The sequence below is a fragment of the Chamaea fasciata genome, unplaced genomic scaffold, assembly GCF_029207755.1.
Source record: "Chamaea fasciata isolate MVZ Bird 193981 ecotype frontalis unplaced genomic scaffold, bChaFas1.0.hap1 SCAF_1, whole genome shotgun sequence".
NCBI lineage: Eukaryota > Metazoa > Chordata > Aves > Passeriformes > Sylviidae > Chamaea > Chamaea fasciata.
Window position 1 is genome coordinate 135,091,948 of NW_027094086.1, and position 14,928 is coordinate 135,106,875.

The window sequence follows — 14,928 nt, forward strand, 5'->3', positions numbered from 1 at the left end:
TGCCCTTCAAATGGTATTAAATGGGAGCAGCCAACTCATGGGAAAGGAAGGAAGGACCACAATAACCTCAACCCCAGCACCTAAAAATGCATCCACTATATAAGATGATCTCAAAAGTAAGATTTAAAATGAACAATTGGCAGAACTTTAGGAAGGACAAGAAGATGAGGAGCAGAAAGAAGCTTGGACATGCAGAAAGCATCCAGAAACCTCAGGTGTGCCCAGTGGGACTCTTCCGGTTTTTCACAATGACTAAATGCTCCTAAACTGAAAGAGTTGATCTAATATTCCACTGCAACCAAGAGGGAAGTTCTAGATTGATTCCACCTTTTCACTCTCCACTCACTGCAAGTCTGTGCTCCTCTCTCTGCTATTGTGTTTCTACAATCATCCAATCACTCAGCAAACTCCTTCAATTTACTAAGCAGGTAGAAAACTACTCTTCAACAAATAGAAAATAATCCAAGTCATTTAGAGAAGGTGGGCAAGGAAATGAAGAACCACGCTTGTCTGATCAGCTTATCTGCCTTTGCAACCACACCCTAATAGTTCAGAGGAGAAAAATCTGGTTTTCATGGAAACCTTTAAAAAATTCCTAAAGAGGACAGAGGACTATTCCCTAGAGCAGAATTCTTTTCCTAAAAGTATATGTGTGGAAACAGCACAGTGAAAAGACTGCAGATTTGACAAACCCTAGGAACTGAGTCTATAAGAAAACAAAAAAAGAGATAGAGAACTGTTTCAAGTTCAAAATGACAAGAACGAACCCAAAACGAACAGAAAAGGCATAGAGATCTTGAAAGTTAACAGGATGCTCATCAGCTTCTAAACTTTTCACTTTTCAGAGTTTCACTGTATGTTGTTCAGAGATCTGTTTTTAAAAAGAATCTTTACCTGTCAAATTTCAATAAATGAAATATTAAGTTAAAATCTGTATTTGTATTTTTTTAGTATCCCTCTATAGGGATATGTAGAAAATAGAGTGAAATGACAGATACTCCTCAAAATTAAGTGAAAATCCAAAAGTGTGATACCAGATTTGTCTCACTATGCGGCTATTAGTAAAGATAACACACGTACAACTTTTTTGTTTATTTCAAAAGGTAAATTTTATAATCAAATCACATATATTAATTATTCTCTCATTTTACTCCAAAACTGCCATGTATAACAGCTTCTAGAATCCCTTAAGATTTGTATGGATAAGTAACAATAGCTTTACCAACTCTTTACTGCAAACATTGACACTAGGCAAAAACATTCTAGGAAGTCAACTTCAATGACAATTTTCACCACCTTATTTCAATCTCTCTAAACAATCAAGCACACTGTGTGTGCTTGTTCACTTGGAATTGCTTAACAGTGGAGACACCCCATGACAGTTGGCTTTTCCTGTATCTTGCACCCCATCTGCTACTGCTTAAGTTTCCCCTCTCAAAATATGCAAATAGTTAAAGCCTGAATGCTTCTAACCGACATTTAAAAATTAAGAGCATAGCCTGAAATAGGTCATCTAGGCTCTTGCTGTAGTTTTGGAAGTAATTCTGTAACTGTTTCCAGAGGACATTGTGCTCCACTTTAAAATGAGGTATCAAAGACAGTATCTAGGCTTTCTTTAGGCAGTTAAGTGACAGAGGAAGACCTAACATAGATAAGACACCCTGCTGTTTGCTGACTATCAAAGGAATTAAAAATCCCACCTAGAGAAGATGGCTGTACAACCTCAAACAAGCACTCAACCAGAATTAAAAAAACCTTATCTCTACTGTCTCCCATGCATATACAAAAAGATGAAGGAGTTCAGCATATCTCTTGATACCACAATGGCTGTCATTTTGAATTAAAAAAAATAAATAGAATTGAAGTCACAGCACCTTTGACATAGGGCTCCCAATAACCCATCAAGAACAGTTTCACCTCAGAATTTTCAAAGCCACTTTTTAGAACAGGAGGGCACATAAAAGCAGTTTAATGGTAACATCTTAACGGATTTTAGACAGAGGAAGTTCAGAAGTTATGTTTAGCAGTATGAAGCCTCAACTTAAGGCAGCCGAGCACTGGTGCTCTTACAGGTGAATATGGAGAAAGCAAAACAGACCACTGGAACTATTTCACCCAAACAACAGGAGTCTCCAGGAGATACTCAGGAAGAAAACCTCCCTCTTTTATGTTATCTTTTCACTATCAGCAATTCAACTGGCAGCCTAAGAGACACTTCCGACCTGACCAGGCACTTTGCCCTGAAGAGAATGTGGATCAGGTTTTCCAAATACTAGATGATGCCTAGACAGCTGAATCCTGTATCTGCTAAGGCTTGACAGACAGCCAGGAAGTTGGTGCAGCTGCCCACCAACATAATCTAACATAAGGATGTGTTTGACTGTGCTGCCGGTAGTGACAACTGCAGCTGTGATTCAGTTTTGAAACACAAGCGTTCCCTTAATATTTAGTGTCATTTTCTAATGGTGCTGGGTTTAGGCCATCCACTATAACAGAACAGGCTTTAAAAATACATTTTTCTCCTCCAGTCTCAAATATTGTTTAAATATCGTTACTCACAAACCTAGTTAAAATGTAGGAAAAACGTACAGAAAAGACTTCCTAGATTCCTCTCAGTTCTGTGACAGCGAGCTCGGTGTCTGCTGGAGACCCAGTCAGACCACAGTGCCCTGTGTGGGCACGAATATCCAGCAAACCTTCACTATAATCAGAGTAACTGGCACTCATACAACTAAACACAGGGGAGAGAAAACTATCTTGGTTAAGCAGAGCCTGACTTCAACAGGGTAAATTAAAAGCTTACTTTCATTACTATTTTCTGGGAAGATTATGTGCTTTAATTGCCAAATTATAGAGTAGTAACTTTTTCAGTCTATTAAACAGAATTAAAAACAAATGGAATTTGGGGTTTTTTTAATATATGGAATCCAAGATCATAAGCATAATGGAAATTGTTTAATATTTACCAGCCCAATGTCAACTGATCAGTATTTTACATGACCCATAACTTTTAGAGAGTTCTACTTCTTTTTAACAGAAGGAATTTTATTTCCTGAATTCATACTAATAAAATACTATTTCTCTACAAGTATTTTCCACCTTTAGAATTATCAAGTTCTTTACCAGAAGAATAAAATCAACTGTGTATTTAACAACTTAAGAATTAAAAAAACAGAGATGCAGCTATGTCCCCTATGTTTGAACAGCATATAAACACACCTACCACTGGGATGTGCAAACTTTACAGATAACAATTAGCTAACTCCCCTAAAGTACAAAATGTTATGTTTCCAAAGGCCTCCAACACTATTCTTTTACTGGCTATACATTTTACTAGTTTATGGTGTCATGATCTGGGTTTTGAAGTCTGATGAATTACTTGAACATAATTAGACACTTTTGATCTTCCTCATTATTTCTTCCAGCTTGTTAGTACATTAATTTTATCACTGGCAAAATTAATAGTATCTAGGTAATGGTTATTTGCTTTAAGAGTGTCAGATAAGGAATCAGCTAGACTTTATGGATCAAGTGCCATGTAATAAAATAGTGATGCTTTTTCCATAACAAGTATCAGAGGTCCTGCATTTTAAAGTTTCCAGAGAAATTTATATTGATTTTACACGTGAGCTGATCTAAACATAAAGAACTCAGAGAATTTTTCCACAAAAAAAAAAAAAGAGCAACTGCTTTATTGAGAAAGAAATAAAACCAAAACTAAGCACTGAAATTCTGCAAACAAATTTTGACACATCAAGTTGTAGCTCCCTCTCTCTGGAAGGCTTCTAAGTTTTAAGTATGAACAAGAATTCACAGAAAATACAGTCAAAAAAAGACAGTGATATCTTGAAAATGAAAGCGACAATCTGCCTGATATCTCATGCATTGGTAAGCAAGAAATATGACCACACAAAAAGGTAGACAGCAAACATATTTTTGACAAATCAGTAACATAGTGCACTGAGATCTTTTTTCAACACAGTTCACTTACCTATGTAACTATGAAAGACAACCAAAGCATTTGTAGCATTAAAATTTGTTGAAAACATGACAGGAGAAAAATTCACTTACACATATATAACACAGACAGAACACAAAGAACCCAGAAGTCTAGAAAAAAATTGTATTAAGGTTTTGATAGTCTATTGAAAAAATGGAGCAAATTATGTTCAATATCAATGCAAATTTGGGGCTTAAAAAAATCTTATGCACATATGCTCAAAAAAGTACACATTTCTATACTCAAAGTCAATGGGATTATATGAATATATCAAGAATTAGAGACAGCTATATACATCATCTGTACTGGGACATACAAGCTACTTTACTTTTGAGCAAACTGACTAAAGACATGCTCAGGGATGAATGCATCTCAGCTACAAAAAGCTTCTCACAAGCTTTCGGTGACTTTCATCTTTTTTTCTGAAGATCTACCCTTCCCAAAACTTCCAATTCCCCCAAAATACAAAACAGTTAGAAACAAGGCAATATTTGACAACAAGCACATAATGAAGCATGCATGCCTCTCTCAAATGAGCCTCATGCATTATATTTTTGCAGAATATTTTCCATAAAGTCTAAACCAAGTTTTGAGGGGAGAGGTATCATACAAGCCTAGCTGAAACAACTGGGAAAAATACGCAAGCTTTAAAGTTCAAAATTCTTTCAGCAGGCCTGCCAAAACAATCAGTGAAATGGATGATACGCAGTTTGCCATAATTAGGCTTCAGAGATAACAATTAAGTGATCAGAACATTCACACCCACACCAACCAAAAAATCGTGCATGGCATAAATTAATTTTCTCTGAACCTGCCTGTCAGCAAATCATTACTGAGCAGCCATGTCAACACTGCATTTTGGCAGAGTTTAATACTAAACACAATTACCCAAGATATTTATCAAATATTTGGAAGTAAAAGGGAAGTAACCATCAGTATAGTGCTAGATTCCACAAATTTGGTCCAAATGGTTTACAGTGAAGAGGAAATAGCAAGAAGAAGTAGGAACATGGACTGGTTGGTAGTCTGGGTTACAGACTAGTTAAGGGCCTTATGCCACATCTGCACTTAGAAGGGACTTTGGGCAATGAGCCATTGATATCTGGGCTTGCTGTTTTGGTGGACAAGCAATCTGAAATGAGCTCTCAGAGCAATGGGAACTAATGTAACCTGTGATTCTGTAACAATAGCCACAGAAGAAACATGATTTTATAATCAGAAGATGACAAACTTTAGAACATTATAAACCAACCCAAGGTCCAATACTTCTAGATATATTGCAAAACTAAATGAAGTACAGAAGATCCATAGAAATTGAGGGCTCAAGAAAGGCTTTATATGAAGAAAAACTGCAGATAAATAAAATCTTTTTAGGCACAGACATGCTAATAATGAACAACTGAAAGCTAAACCTGGAGAAATTCATACTGAAATTAGGACAAAACTATGTAATACCAAAATTAATTATCTGAACAAACCATGAAGAACAGAAGGCATCTCAAGGTTTACTGATCACTGTCGTCTCTAGAGTAACAAGGAAGCCCAAAGCTGAAGCGCACCACTGGTACAAGCCAAACATAACCAGAGAAACGGTATTTTTCACTGATTTTCTCCTGTAAGAGTCTGAAATAAACCCATTATACTAAATGACCTAATGATGCCTCCTATCCCTAGGTTTCATGAAACAATATAAAAAGCTACCCAAGCAGCATGCTGTATTCCAAGCTGTCAGGAAAGGGCAACCAACCAAGCCTAACCAAACCTGATCAAATATATGAAAGGTTTCACTACAGCTCCAGATGTTTGGTGGTAGGCACTTAGGTAAGAGTGCTGTAAGACCCTATAGAGAGACATAACTACTGCATCATAAAAACCTGATGCAGAAAGGCAGCTCATCAAGCAGCCATAGGGCTCATAATTTCATATTCCGTTAAAGTTTGAATGATGGGGGTAAGGAAAAAGCAGGAAAACCTACATCCTATTCAATATGGTTTATAACTAGAAACAAAAGAGTTTTCTGCCATAGATTGTTCTAGATGCCTTGTACATCATGGCCAGAATTCTGGATTTGCAATGCAAATGTGTTTTGTAACTGGGATGCCAGTGAAGAGTTCACCTGCAATACTTAGCAGGCACCATTTTTTTAAAAAAGGCATATTTCAAAAATAAATTTAAGTTTTCATACTGAATGTCAGGGAAAACAAACTAAGAAGAATGTAAAGTAAGAGAATTGCCAGGGCTAAGTACAAAGAAAGAAAAATAGATGTGTTTCTCCTGCAAACTGGACATCGCTGAAAGAAGTACTCCACGCAAAAACAGCCTGAGAGCTGCTAGAATTTGTCCTGATAACTACTCAAACCTCGCAATTTAAAGTTAAAAACTGAGTGATCTGTCCTGATTGTATGCCTATGTCATCTTAGTTCAACAATGCCCATTCAGTGCAGCTAATACCTACTGTACTTTCTATCCCATGACTATGAGGAACAGGGCTATCCATTGTGAAAGAACCATTCTCTGATGCAGGGATCACATGCATATGACATGACAGGACAGGGAGAAGTTGGAAGAAAGTTTATTAATTAAAGCACTTCAATTTAAAAATAAAACATTTGTGTTCTTACATCTAAACGTGAAAAATGCATCAGAAAAAGTAACCTCAACCATTTCTATTTCTGTCCCTAAAGTACACAGCTCTCTGTAATTCCTACAAAACCATATTTCCTAAGAAACCTAAAATTGTATTGTAAGTTGCTTTATTTTTGTAAGGTAAAGTTGCTATATTTTATTAAGGTAATAATGACAGTTTTGGATGGATTGAGAAGTGCTGCAAAAGGGCCAGAAAAATAAATTAAAACTGCATAATATTGACTTCCCAAGAAATTATTTTTTCATACTCCTTCCCAAAAATAGAACTTTAATGATATCTCAATACTCTCCTCTCTTTCCTGTTTAGCAAGCTATATTTTCCTCCTCCAGTACCCTGCTCTGGTTTTAGTTCAAGCTGCCTACAGAATACTGCACAGTTTCAGCAGGAAAGCAGGCAGACAAGGGGGCAAACTAGCAATTAGGGCATGAAAAAACAAGCACTGTAAAACAGCTATTGCTAATCAGCATGAGATATGTTTACTCAATTAAATAGATGGAACCTTTATTATGACCTTGCATCCCAGTGTCTAAAATTAAGAAGAATGGGGGCAAACAAAATGCACATTTGGTGATTTACAACCTTTCTATGCTAATTGTGATGTGACAATGCAGAACAACATAATGAAATAAGCAAATTTAGCAGATGCTTTGCATGCAAGCTTCAGGAAAAAAATGGTATGATTTTTTTTTTGCCTACAGTAACATGGATGCATCTCTTGTTCCTCTCTTGGGAGTCTTACTTATTAGAAAAAAAGGTAACTGACAGCTCATTCTGCTGCCCAGCTATAGCACTGCCATGGCTGACCAAATAATTCCATGCCAAATCTCAAACTCTGCTAAATTACAGGTGGTGATTCTCAAACCTCCTTGCTCCCTGCCAGCAAGCCCACGAGGGGAGGGCAGGATGCCAGCCAGTGAGACTGCTGAGGACTGGTCCCTGCTCACACAAGTGACACTGGGTCACCTGGCAGACAAGGGAGTCACACCATGGTGCACCCAGCAGCGTGACAGGGGACAGGGTGGTGCTTCTGTGAGAGGTCAGGGGTGACCTGGAAGGCCAAACTTGTGCATCTCAGGAGCAGGCACTGCTACTGGAGGTAACAACAAAAAAAGTGACTTTCACAACACATCTGGCAGTGGGGAAACACTTAAAAGTTCACCCGTGGCCTTTCAGTGGCCATATAATTTTAAATAACTTTTAATAACTTTTCCTGTGCACAGGAATGTGCACACTATGATTTTAATAACTTTATACTTTCATGTGCACTTCTATTCTCAAAAACTAGTCCTTTTTAAACAGTAGTTCACAGATTTCAATGAGGAATGCATGCCAGCTATTTTGAACAATGGTAATACATTACTATCTGACAATTTAACAAGTTTTTAATAACCCGAGTCAATACCCTTTTCAAGGGCCCATTTTGTGCTAGGTATCTCAAACATAATGGCAGGCCTTCCTAACAAGCATTAAATGCACTATTTTGCTAGATTTGGCCTGGGTCCATGATGCTCACAGAGATGCTGAATGTTACCCATTTTCCCAAAATAGATTCAGCTACAGATAAGTTGGGAATTATTGCTGGAACTGGATCTCTTCACTGATTTTACAAAATTAAGCTATTTTGTAAATATAAATAATGCAGCTGTATTTTAAGTACCTAAAGGCTTATGTTTACTCCAAGCTACTACACTATCAGAAAGCACTCAATGCACTTGTCAGAATAAGGGAACTTAAAAGCATGCACTTAAGTACAGTAAATAAAGCAAGCACACACACATACAAACATGGACAAAAAACTGTTAAAATTGTCTTCAGAAGAGGGTAGGTTTAATCATTCTCCAAAGCAAATAACTGAAAGAAGAAAAGGGAAAGAAGTCACCTATAATTTTTCTGAATACTTTATTACAGAAAACGTTAATTACCTTCCGTGGTCTTTTATAAGAGTATAAAAACTTTAAAGCATTTATTTCAACGATAGCATGAATCCGTCTGAAGTCTGCATCCATGCTTTTGGAAATTCAAATTATTGTCACTTTATCACAAAAAACTCAATATGCACAAAAGAATTATTAAACACATTATTAAAAAAAATTTTTACAAGAAAACAAGAATACAAAAACGCTCAAAAACTCAAGAGGTCACTTCTGAAAACGCATAGCACATTTGAGATCTCCCCCTCATTAAAGGGGAAGATCTCAAATAAAAAAGCAACACTTCTGGCAAGGTATGTTCCTCTTGCTACAATCTAACTGACCACCTGAGTTGTATGTCCCTATAGGAACAAACCAGCAAACCTACTGCAAAATTAGCCACGAAATTAAAAGCTTATTTAAATTTAACAGCAGTAGATATAAAGCATGTATTTTAGAAGATTAGAAAAATGTTTGTTCACATACAACCAATGTAGAAGGTATATTGTATTACACATCTTTGTTTATTAAGACAGTGGTAAAAACTCACTCTGAAGGGTTTCAAGTTCAGCCTTAGCCAGGGCATCTTCTTTCGCCTTCATTTTTGTTTCTTTATATTCTACATATAATTGTCTGGCATCCTTTAAGAAAATGTTGCAATGGCATTAGCATCCTTATACAAACAAGTAATTGCAATGGCTCTGTTTTAAGTTCTCACTTAAACTGACAAAAAAAAAAAAAGGAAAAAAAAAAATTTGTCTCCTTGAGTTACAGCAATTTTCAGTCTATAATATAGAATTTGTGTAATAATGGCTCAAATGTAATAGCATTGATATTACAGACGATGATGTTCATTGACAACCTGAAAAGCAAAATGGTTAGAGAAACTACCTACAGATTTGCAGAGCCCATGCACCCACTTTGGTCAAATCAGCAATCTAGAAGTTCAAGGGAGAAAAGAGATGTTTTTAATTAGAGTAGTGTGTGCTGGGACAAAGGCAACTGCTAGGCACCAATCACCTTAATGTGAGCTCATTACGGTAACACTAACTGCATGTGCCAACTTCCCCCCTTTTGTTTTAGACCAACTTCTACATTGCTACTAAAGGGTTGAAAATATACTTTTTTTTTCTTCAAGAATTAGATTCTAATCTGAAATCTATAAAGCAAATGTACACATAAAACTAGAAGTCCTGTCACACATACATCACAATAAAGTATACCTTTCCAAAATCTGATGAATGAGTAATTATAGATTTCTGTTGAAAGCTTTCCAGTATGAACAACCAGATAGCTGAAGTAAGAAATATGGAGAGTTTTCTTAATGTCACCAGTTTAAGAGATTTTTATGCTCATTAAAACACAAGGAATCCATAACAGAAATGCTGAAATAGAAAAATTGTTATTTATCTTTATCAGGCATGCAGAATGTCTATTGTATTACATAAAAATTAATTACAGTATTAGATGGATCTAATCTTAGATCTTTTTACCCAAAAATACTTTTTGGTGTTATTACACTAACAGTACCACTTTTTACACGTAAAGGGTAACTTCAATTTGAATGCAGAATGTATTGTAAAATGGTAGTAAATTTTTTTTTATATAATTTCAACTGTATTTAAACCAAACCTGGTATCATCAACATGTAATAAGACACCTTAAGAAATCTTGAAAAGAAAATTCTGAGCTAAGCAGTCATTATTGCTGACTCTAATGGTAGAAATCATCCCATTCTCCCTGCAAAGATACAGGAGTCGTTCATGTCCCGCCTGCACCTACCCTTTCAAAGCTACTTGAAGGAGGTTGGAAAGCACATGACAGGAATCGAGACCAAGCTCTGAGCAGAAGTTTGTAGTGGTTTAGAGACATCTCACAGATAGAGGTCAGCATGCTTGAAGAAGAACTCTGACAAATTCCCACAAAAGATCAGTAAAGTTTCACCTCCTTCCAAAACACTTCTTCTTACTCTCTATTTTTCTTTTTCAACTGGGTACAGGAAATAGAAAGGTTTTTTTTGCCAATTTTATGTAGGAAATCTCTGTACACAAAAAGCAGTTTTAAAGGGTTTATGTAACTTTTCTGCTTCTGGAACATTACAGAAGAGAGCATCTCACATGCTAATAGTTCTAGGATTGAGAAAAAGGGGTATTTTCAAGTAGAGTTGTGGCTAAAAAAAGTGTAATTACAGGAGGACTAGCATTAACAGCAGACATGTAGGCTTTGAGGAGACATATTCGAATTACAAAATTAGGATCAGCACTGGTTCTCTTTTTGGTTTACCTGAAATAAGATTTCCCTACCACACCGGAAACTTTCCTTATACTCCCAAGGTTTGGCCTTCTTACAAAATTAGGAAACAGAAACAGCTGTAAATGCAATAGTTCATTTCTACTGAGTTTGAGACATTTGGGCTGCGCGGCACACGCAGGACTCAGACTTATGGATATCCCAAAAACGATTTGGTTTAAGGCTATGATTTTGAAATGGCTACAATTAACTGGCATTTAAATTTAACCCATTTGACACTGAAAGCCAATATTTGATGCTAAATTCTGGTGTAAAATCCATTATTGCTTGTGGGATCTCCAGACAGCAGGCACTAGGGGGTAACTGTCAATCTCTCCAGCACGTCAATCACAGAACAATTGGAAATGTGGCTCAGATGAAAATGAGACACAATAGCTGAACAACAAAGAAAACTAGTCAGAAGCACGTAAATGAAATTTGGTAGTATTGTTGCTTTATAGATATAAAATGGATTATCACTACAAATGGAGTAATATGCAGGTAACAAAGGCACCATCAGTCTTTCATCTTATCAGTAAGATTATTATGGCTAGTACCATAATAACAAAAAAAGGGGAAACTGCACATTTTGAAGCATACACAAGTGTATACATGTAAAGAATAGCAAAGAAAAACAACAAAAGGCTTTACTCAAAATGGATTTCGAAGATTTGAAAATCAAATCCTTCCCACAAAAAAAAAATGAATGGCTCTACAGGTTGTAAAGAAAAATTAAAAGGCATACCTGAGTAAATACTTTAACCACAGACACAAATTTTATGCATATCAGACCTTATAGGACAAAATGAAAAAACACTGGAAAACCATTTAACATAGAAGTTCTTTGAAGAAAACTTCTGCCTTAATGTAAATAAGTCCCTTTCAATTTGTTCTTCATTAGCTTTTAATCAGTCTAAACAGGTATATTTGATTTCAAGAATATTCAGTTTTGGTAGTGTAAGTATTTCTAAATAGATTTATGCTCAGATTTTTTACTTTTCCAAAGTGATACATTTAAGCAGTCATTTTGTCTCAATACAAACATTTTAGGGCCCTAAAGACACTGACAATCTCTCCCAATCTAAAGCTCCTTCCCCATGATTCAGTAACAATTTTATAGCTCAAAACATCAACATTTTATACTTAATGTATACTTCACCTTCAAGAGGAACAGACATAAGAAAAGCAGTATTTTTGTACTTCTGAGGTGGAAAGATACAGAGAAGAGAGACACAAACACAAAGCTTGGAAAGCTCTAATACCCCACCTTACCTAATCAGAAATATGTTCTTATTTGCAGGAGTTTAAGAAGTTTTCCAAAAAAATCATCAAAACAAATACATAATTTCTTCTCACCATAAAAGCAGTATAACACATAATTAGTTAAGCATAAAGAAGGGGGCTGATATATGCTGGTTTATTATGCTATAAATTCAAATAAATACTTTCCAAAAAGGAACAGAATGAAAAAATAATGTATTGGAAATGCAAAATTCTGCTATGCTATTAGTATTTCGAAATTATATTTAAACTGCCATATATAGGAAAGTCCTGTGATTACCCTCATATTTAATCATAAATAAGAATGAACAATACTGAAAAATTCTTGAAAATATAGTTTCTCTCTTTATATCAGTATAATCTCATGTTATTAAATTGAGATTGCCCAGAGAAAGCTGAGCCAGAGTTGAGCAGAAATAGAGAAATTCCTGATACAGAATTTTCCAGGCTTTCTTTCCTTTTTTTTTAGGGTTTGAGGTCTTAGTTGGTGTTTTAGGTGGTTTTTTGTTTGTTGCTTGTAAATCAAGAGATACAGCATTTATTCAAACTGTATTAATTCTGGAATAAAAAACTTTCATTTTGAGTAAGACTCAGTCATTTCAGATTCTCCTTGATTTATGGGGAGGGTGATGAGGCTTCGTTGGTTTGTTTGCTTTGTGGTTTTTGGGTTTTCGTTGTTTAGGTATTTTTCCCCCCAGTAAAAATTAAATCCTCCTGGCTTTCTGGTCTACCTCAAAAGAAACTGGAGATTAGGAGAAAGCAAGCAGACAACTTGAAACAACTTGCTGTGTGAGAATCTTCATTTCAGATTTTGTGATAGAAACACCTCACATTTTAGTTCTTTGAGTAAGGGACTGATATAAACAGAATTCACCGTTAAATGAAAACTTTCTCACAAGCATACTCAAAATCAGTTTACAGAAATAATTTTCTTTGGAATAATTTTTGTTACATTAAAAACATAAATACTTTTATGGAGCTATTGAACCAAATTTTTGTCTCTTTGACCACAGTATTATTGTATGCAATTTATATTAAAAAGAGAGAAAAAGAGAGGTAAATTAAATTTATTCCACCAGCTGACCTTCAATTTGGTACTTCCATGCAATTAAAATTCCAACCATTACACCACAGCAAAAATACTCTTTGCATAGGGTTCTGAACCAGTGCTATCAATGTGTTATGGTAAGAAATAGTGTTTTAAAAAGAGCTGAACATTATGATTTATACTTCTCTTTGGCATTTTTACCTCTTTGCCCAAAGGCAATCTAGTAAACAAATAGGAATTACATTACTTCCTCTTTTATAATCAAAAAATCATGCTTTGCCTGTAGAATAATCCCAGGTGTGGGGAGGCTCTTCAGCTGCGTACAGCCCGTGGGCAGTTGTGGCTGCTTCCCAAGCCTGGGCGCACCATGTGACCAGCAGCTGGCTGTGCCACTGCAGCCTCTGCTGGCAATTCCACGTGCCCAGAGGTGAGACAAAGGCAGCCAGAAGGGGAAACAGTGGTCAGGGCTGCAAGGCCTCTCTGGGACCCATTTCACACCCCATGAAGCCTCACACCAGAGCAGAGCAGTGACAATAATTGAGAGCCAGTATTGCCTCCTACACATGAACCACTCATACTCGTGGTAGGACATGTAGACTTACAGTAAGTGATATAAAGAAGCTGCCACAGCACAGCAGGCAATTAAAAGCAAATTTCTTTACTGTCTCACATTTATTTAAAACTTTTAGGATTTTTGCAGCACATTTTTCCTCCAGAGCCTCAAGCAGCACCCTGTTAGACACAAATTATTTTTGCTCACTTGCATATACTCAGAATACTTGTTTTACCATCCACTCTCCTCTGACCTGCTTCTAAGCTTCTAATTGACCTCAGGGTCAAGAGCTTCATCCTTACTTTGGTTCTCCCAACAGCTGCGAAATAGCAAGAAACAGAGCAAATGGGCAATCACTCGTGCCACACATCCTGCAATTGCTCGCTCCCCACAAATTATACCAACATTGGTGGTGTACAGTAAATTGGAACATGTCAAAACCCTCAAAACCCTGTAAAGGTGGGAAATAGAGAGATATTTAACCTTTCTGACTTGAATAAATCCTTTGTTTAAAAAAAAATATTTTTAAGGCATATGTTATTAAATGCAATAAATTTTGTTTCAATCTCACACCATTTCATATAAAGTCACATGTGAAGACAGAAACAACCCACAAATACATTTGCTGACCTAATCAAATCTTGCTTGGAAGCTAACCTGCCAAAGGAGATGCCCTGCTGGCAAAGCCTCTTGAGTTTAATGACACATTGCCAATCCGTTTAAGGCCAAAGCTGAACCATCTCTAAACAGGTGTTGAATTGTGATCATGGATTAAAAGAAAACCTGAGGAAAAAAAGCCAAGAAATTAAACACCTCTGGGTCACTAGTTTGAATCTATTCCAGACTACTAAATCAGCTACAGTAATTACCATCTGGTAGTCTACATAAAAATAAATTACTGGCTTTTTTGTTTTAATTCACTTTGTGCTACACAAAGGTCTTTATAAACACAAGTTTCAATTGTAATTGAAAGCTTTCTTGATAATCTCACTAGGTTATACCCAGTGCAACTATGTACTGAACTCAAACTGCCTTCTCACTACTGGTGAGCCACCAGTTCTCCCAGCAGCTCACTGCTAGGGTGTGTCTTCTACACCAACAGATTACAGATTGAAGAAGGAAACTTTATTTTTTTTTAACAAGAAACCATTTCTGTCCAAAACGAACAAAAAAGCTTTCTGCTCCATTACCCTCAGGACA

At 36.2% G+C, this 14,928-nt stretch overlaps 1 protein-coding gene across 1 annotated transcript in view; it reads right to left on the bottom strand.

Annotated features, from left to right (window-relative positions):
• Nucleotides 1-14,928, bottom strand: part of DNAJC1 (DnaJ heat shock protein family (Hsp40) member C1) — a 108,865-nt gene that overhangs the window by 43,527 nt on the left and 50,410 nt on the right. Inside the window, exon 7 of the mRNA XM_066198951.1 lies at nucleotides 9,108-9,198. Within this exon, the coding sequence (XP_066055048.1) occupies nucleotides 9,108-9,198 (91 nt within the window). The remainder of the gene's footprint in view (nucleotides 1-9,107; nucleotides 9,199-14,928) is intronic.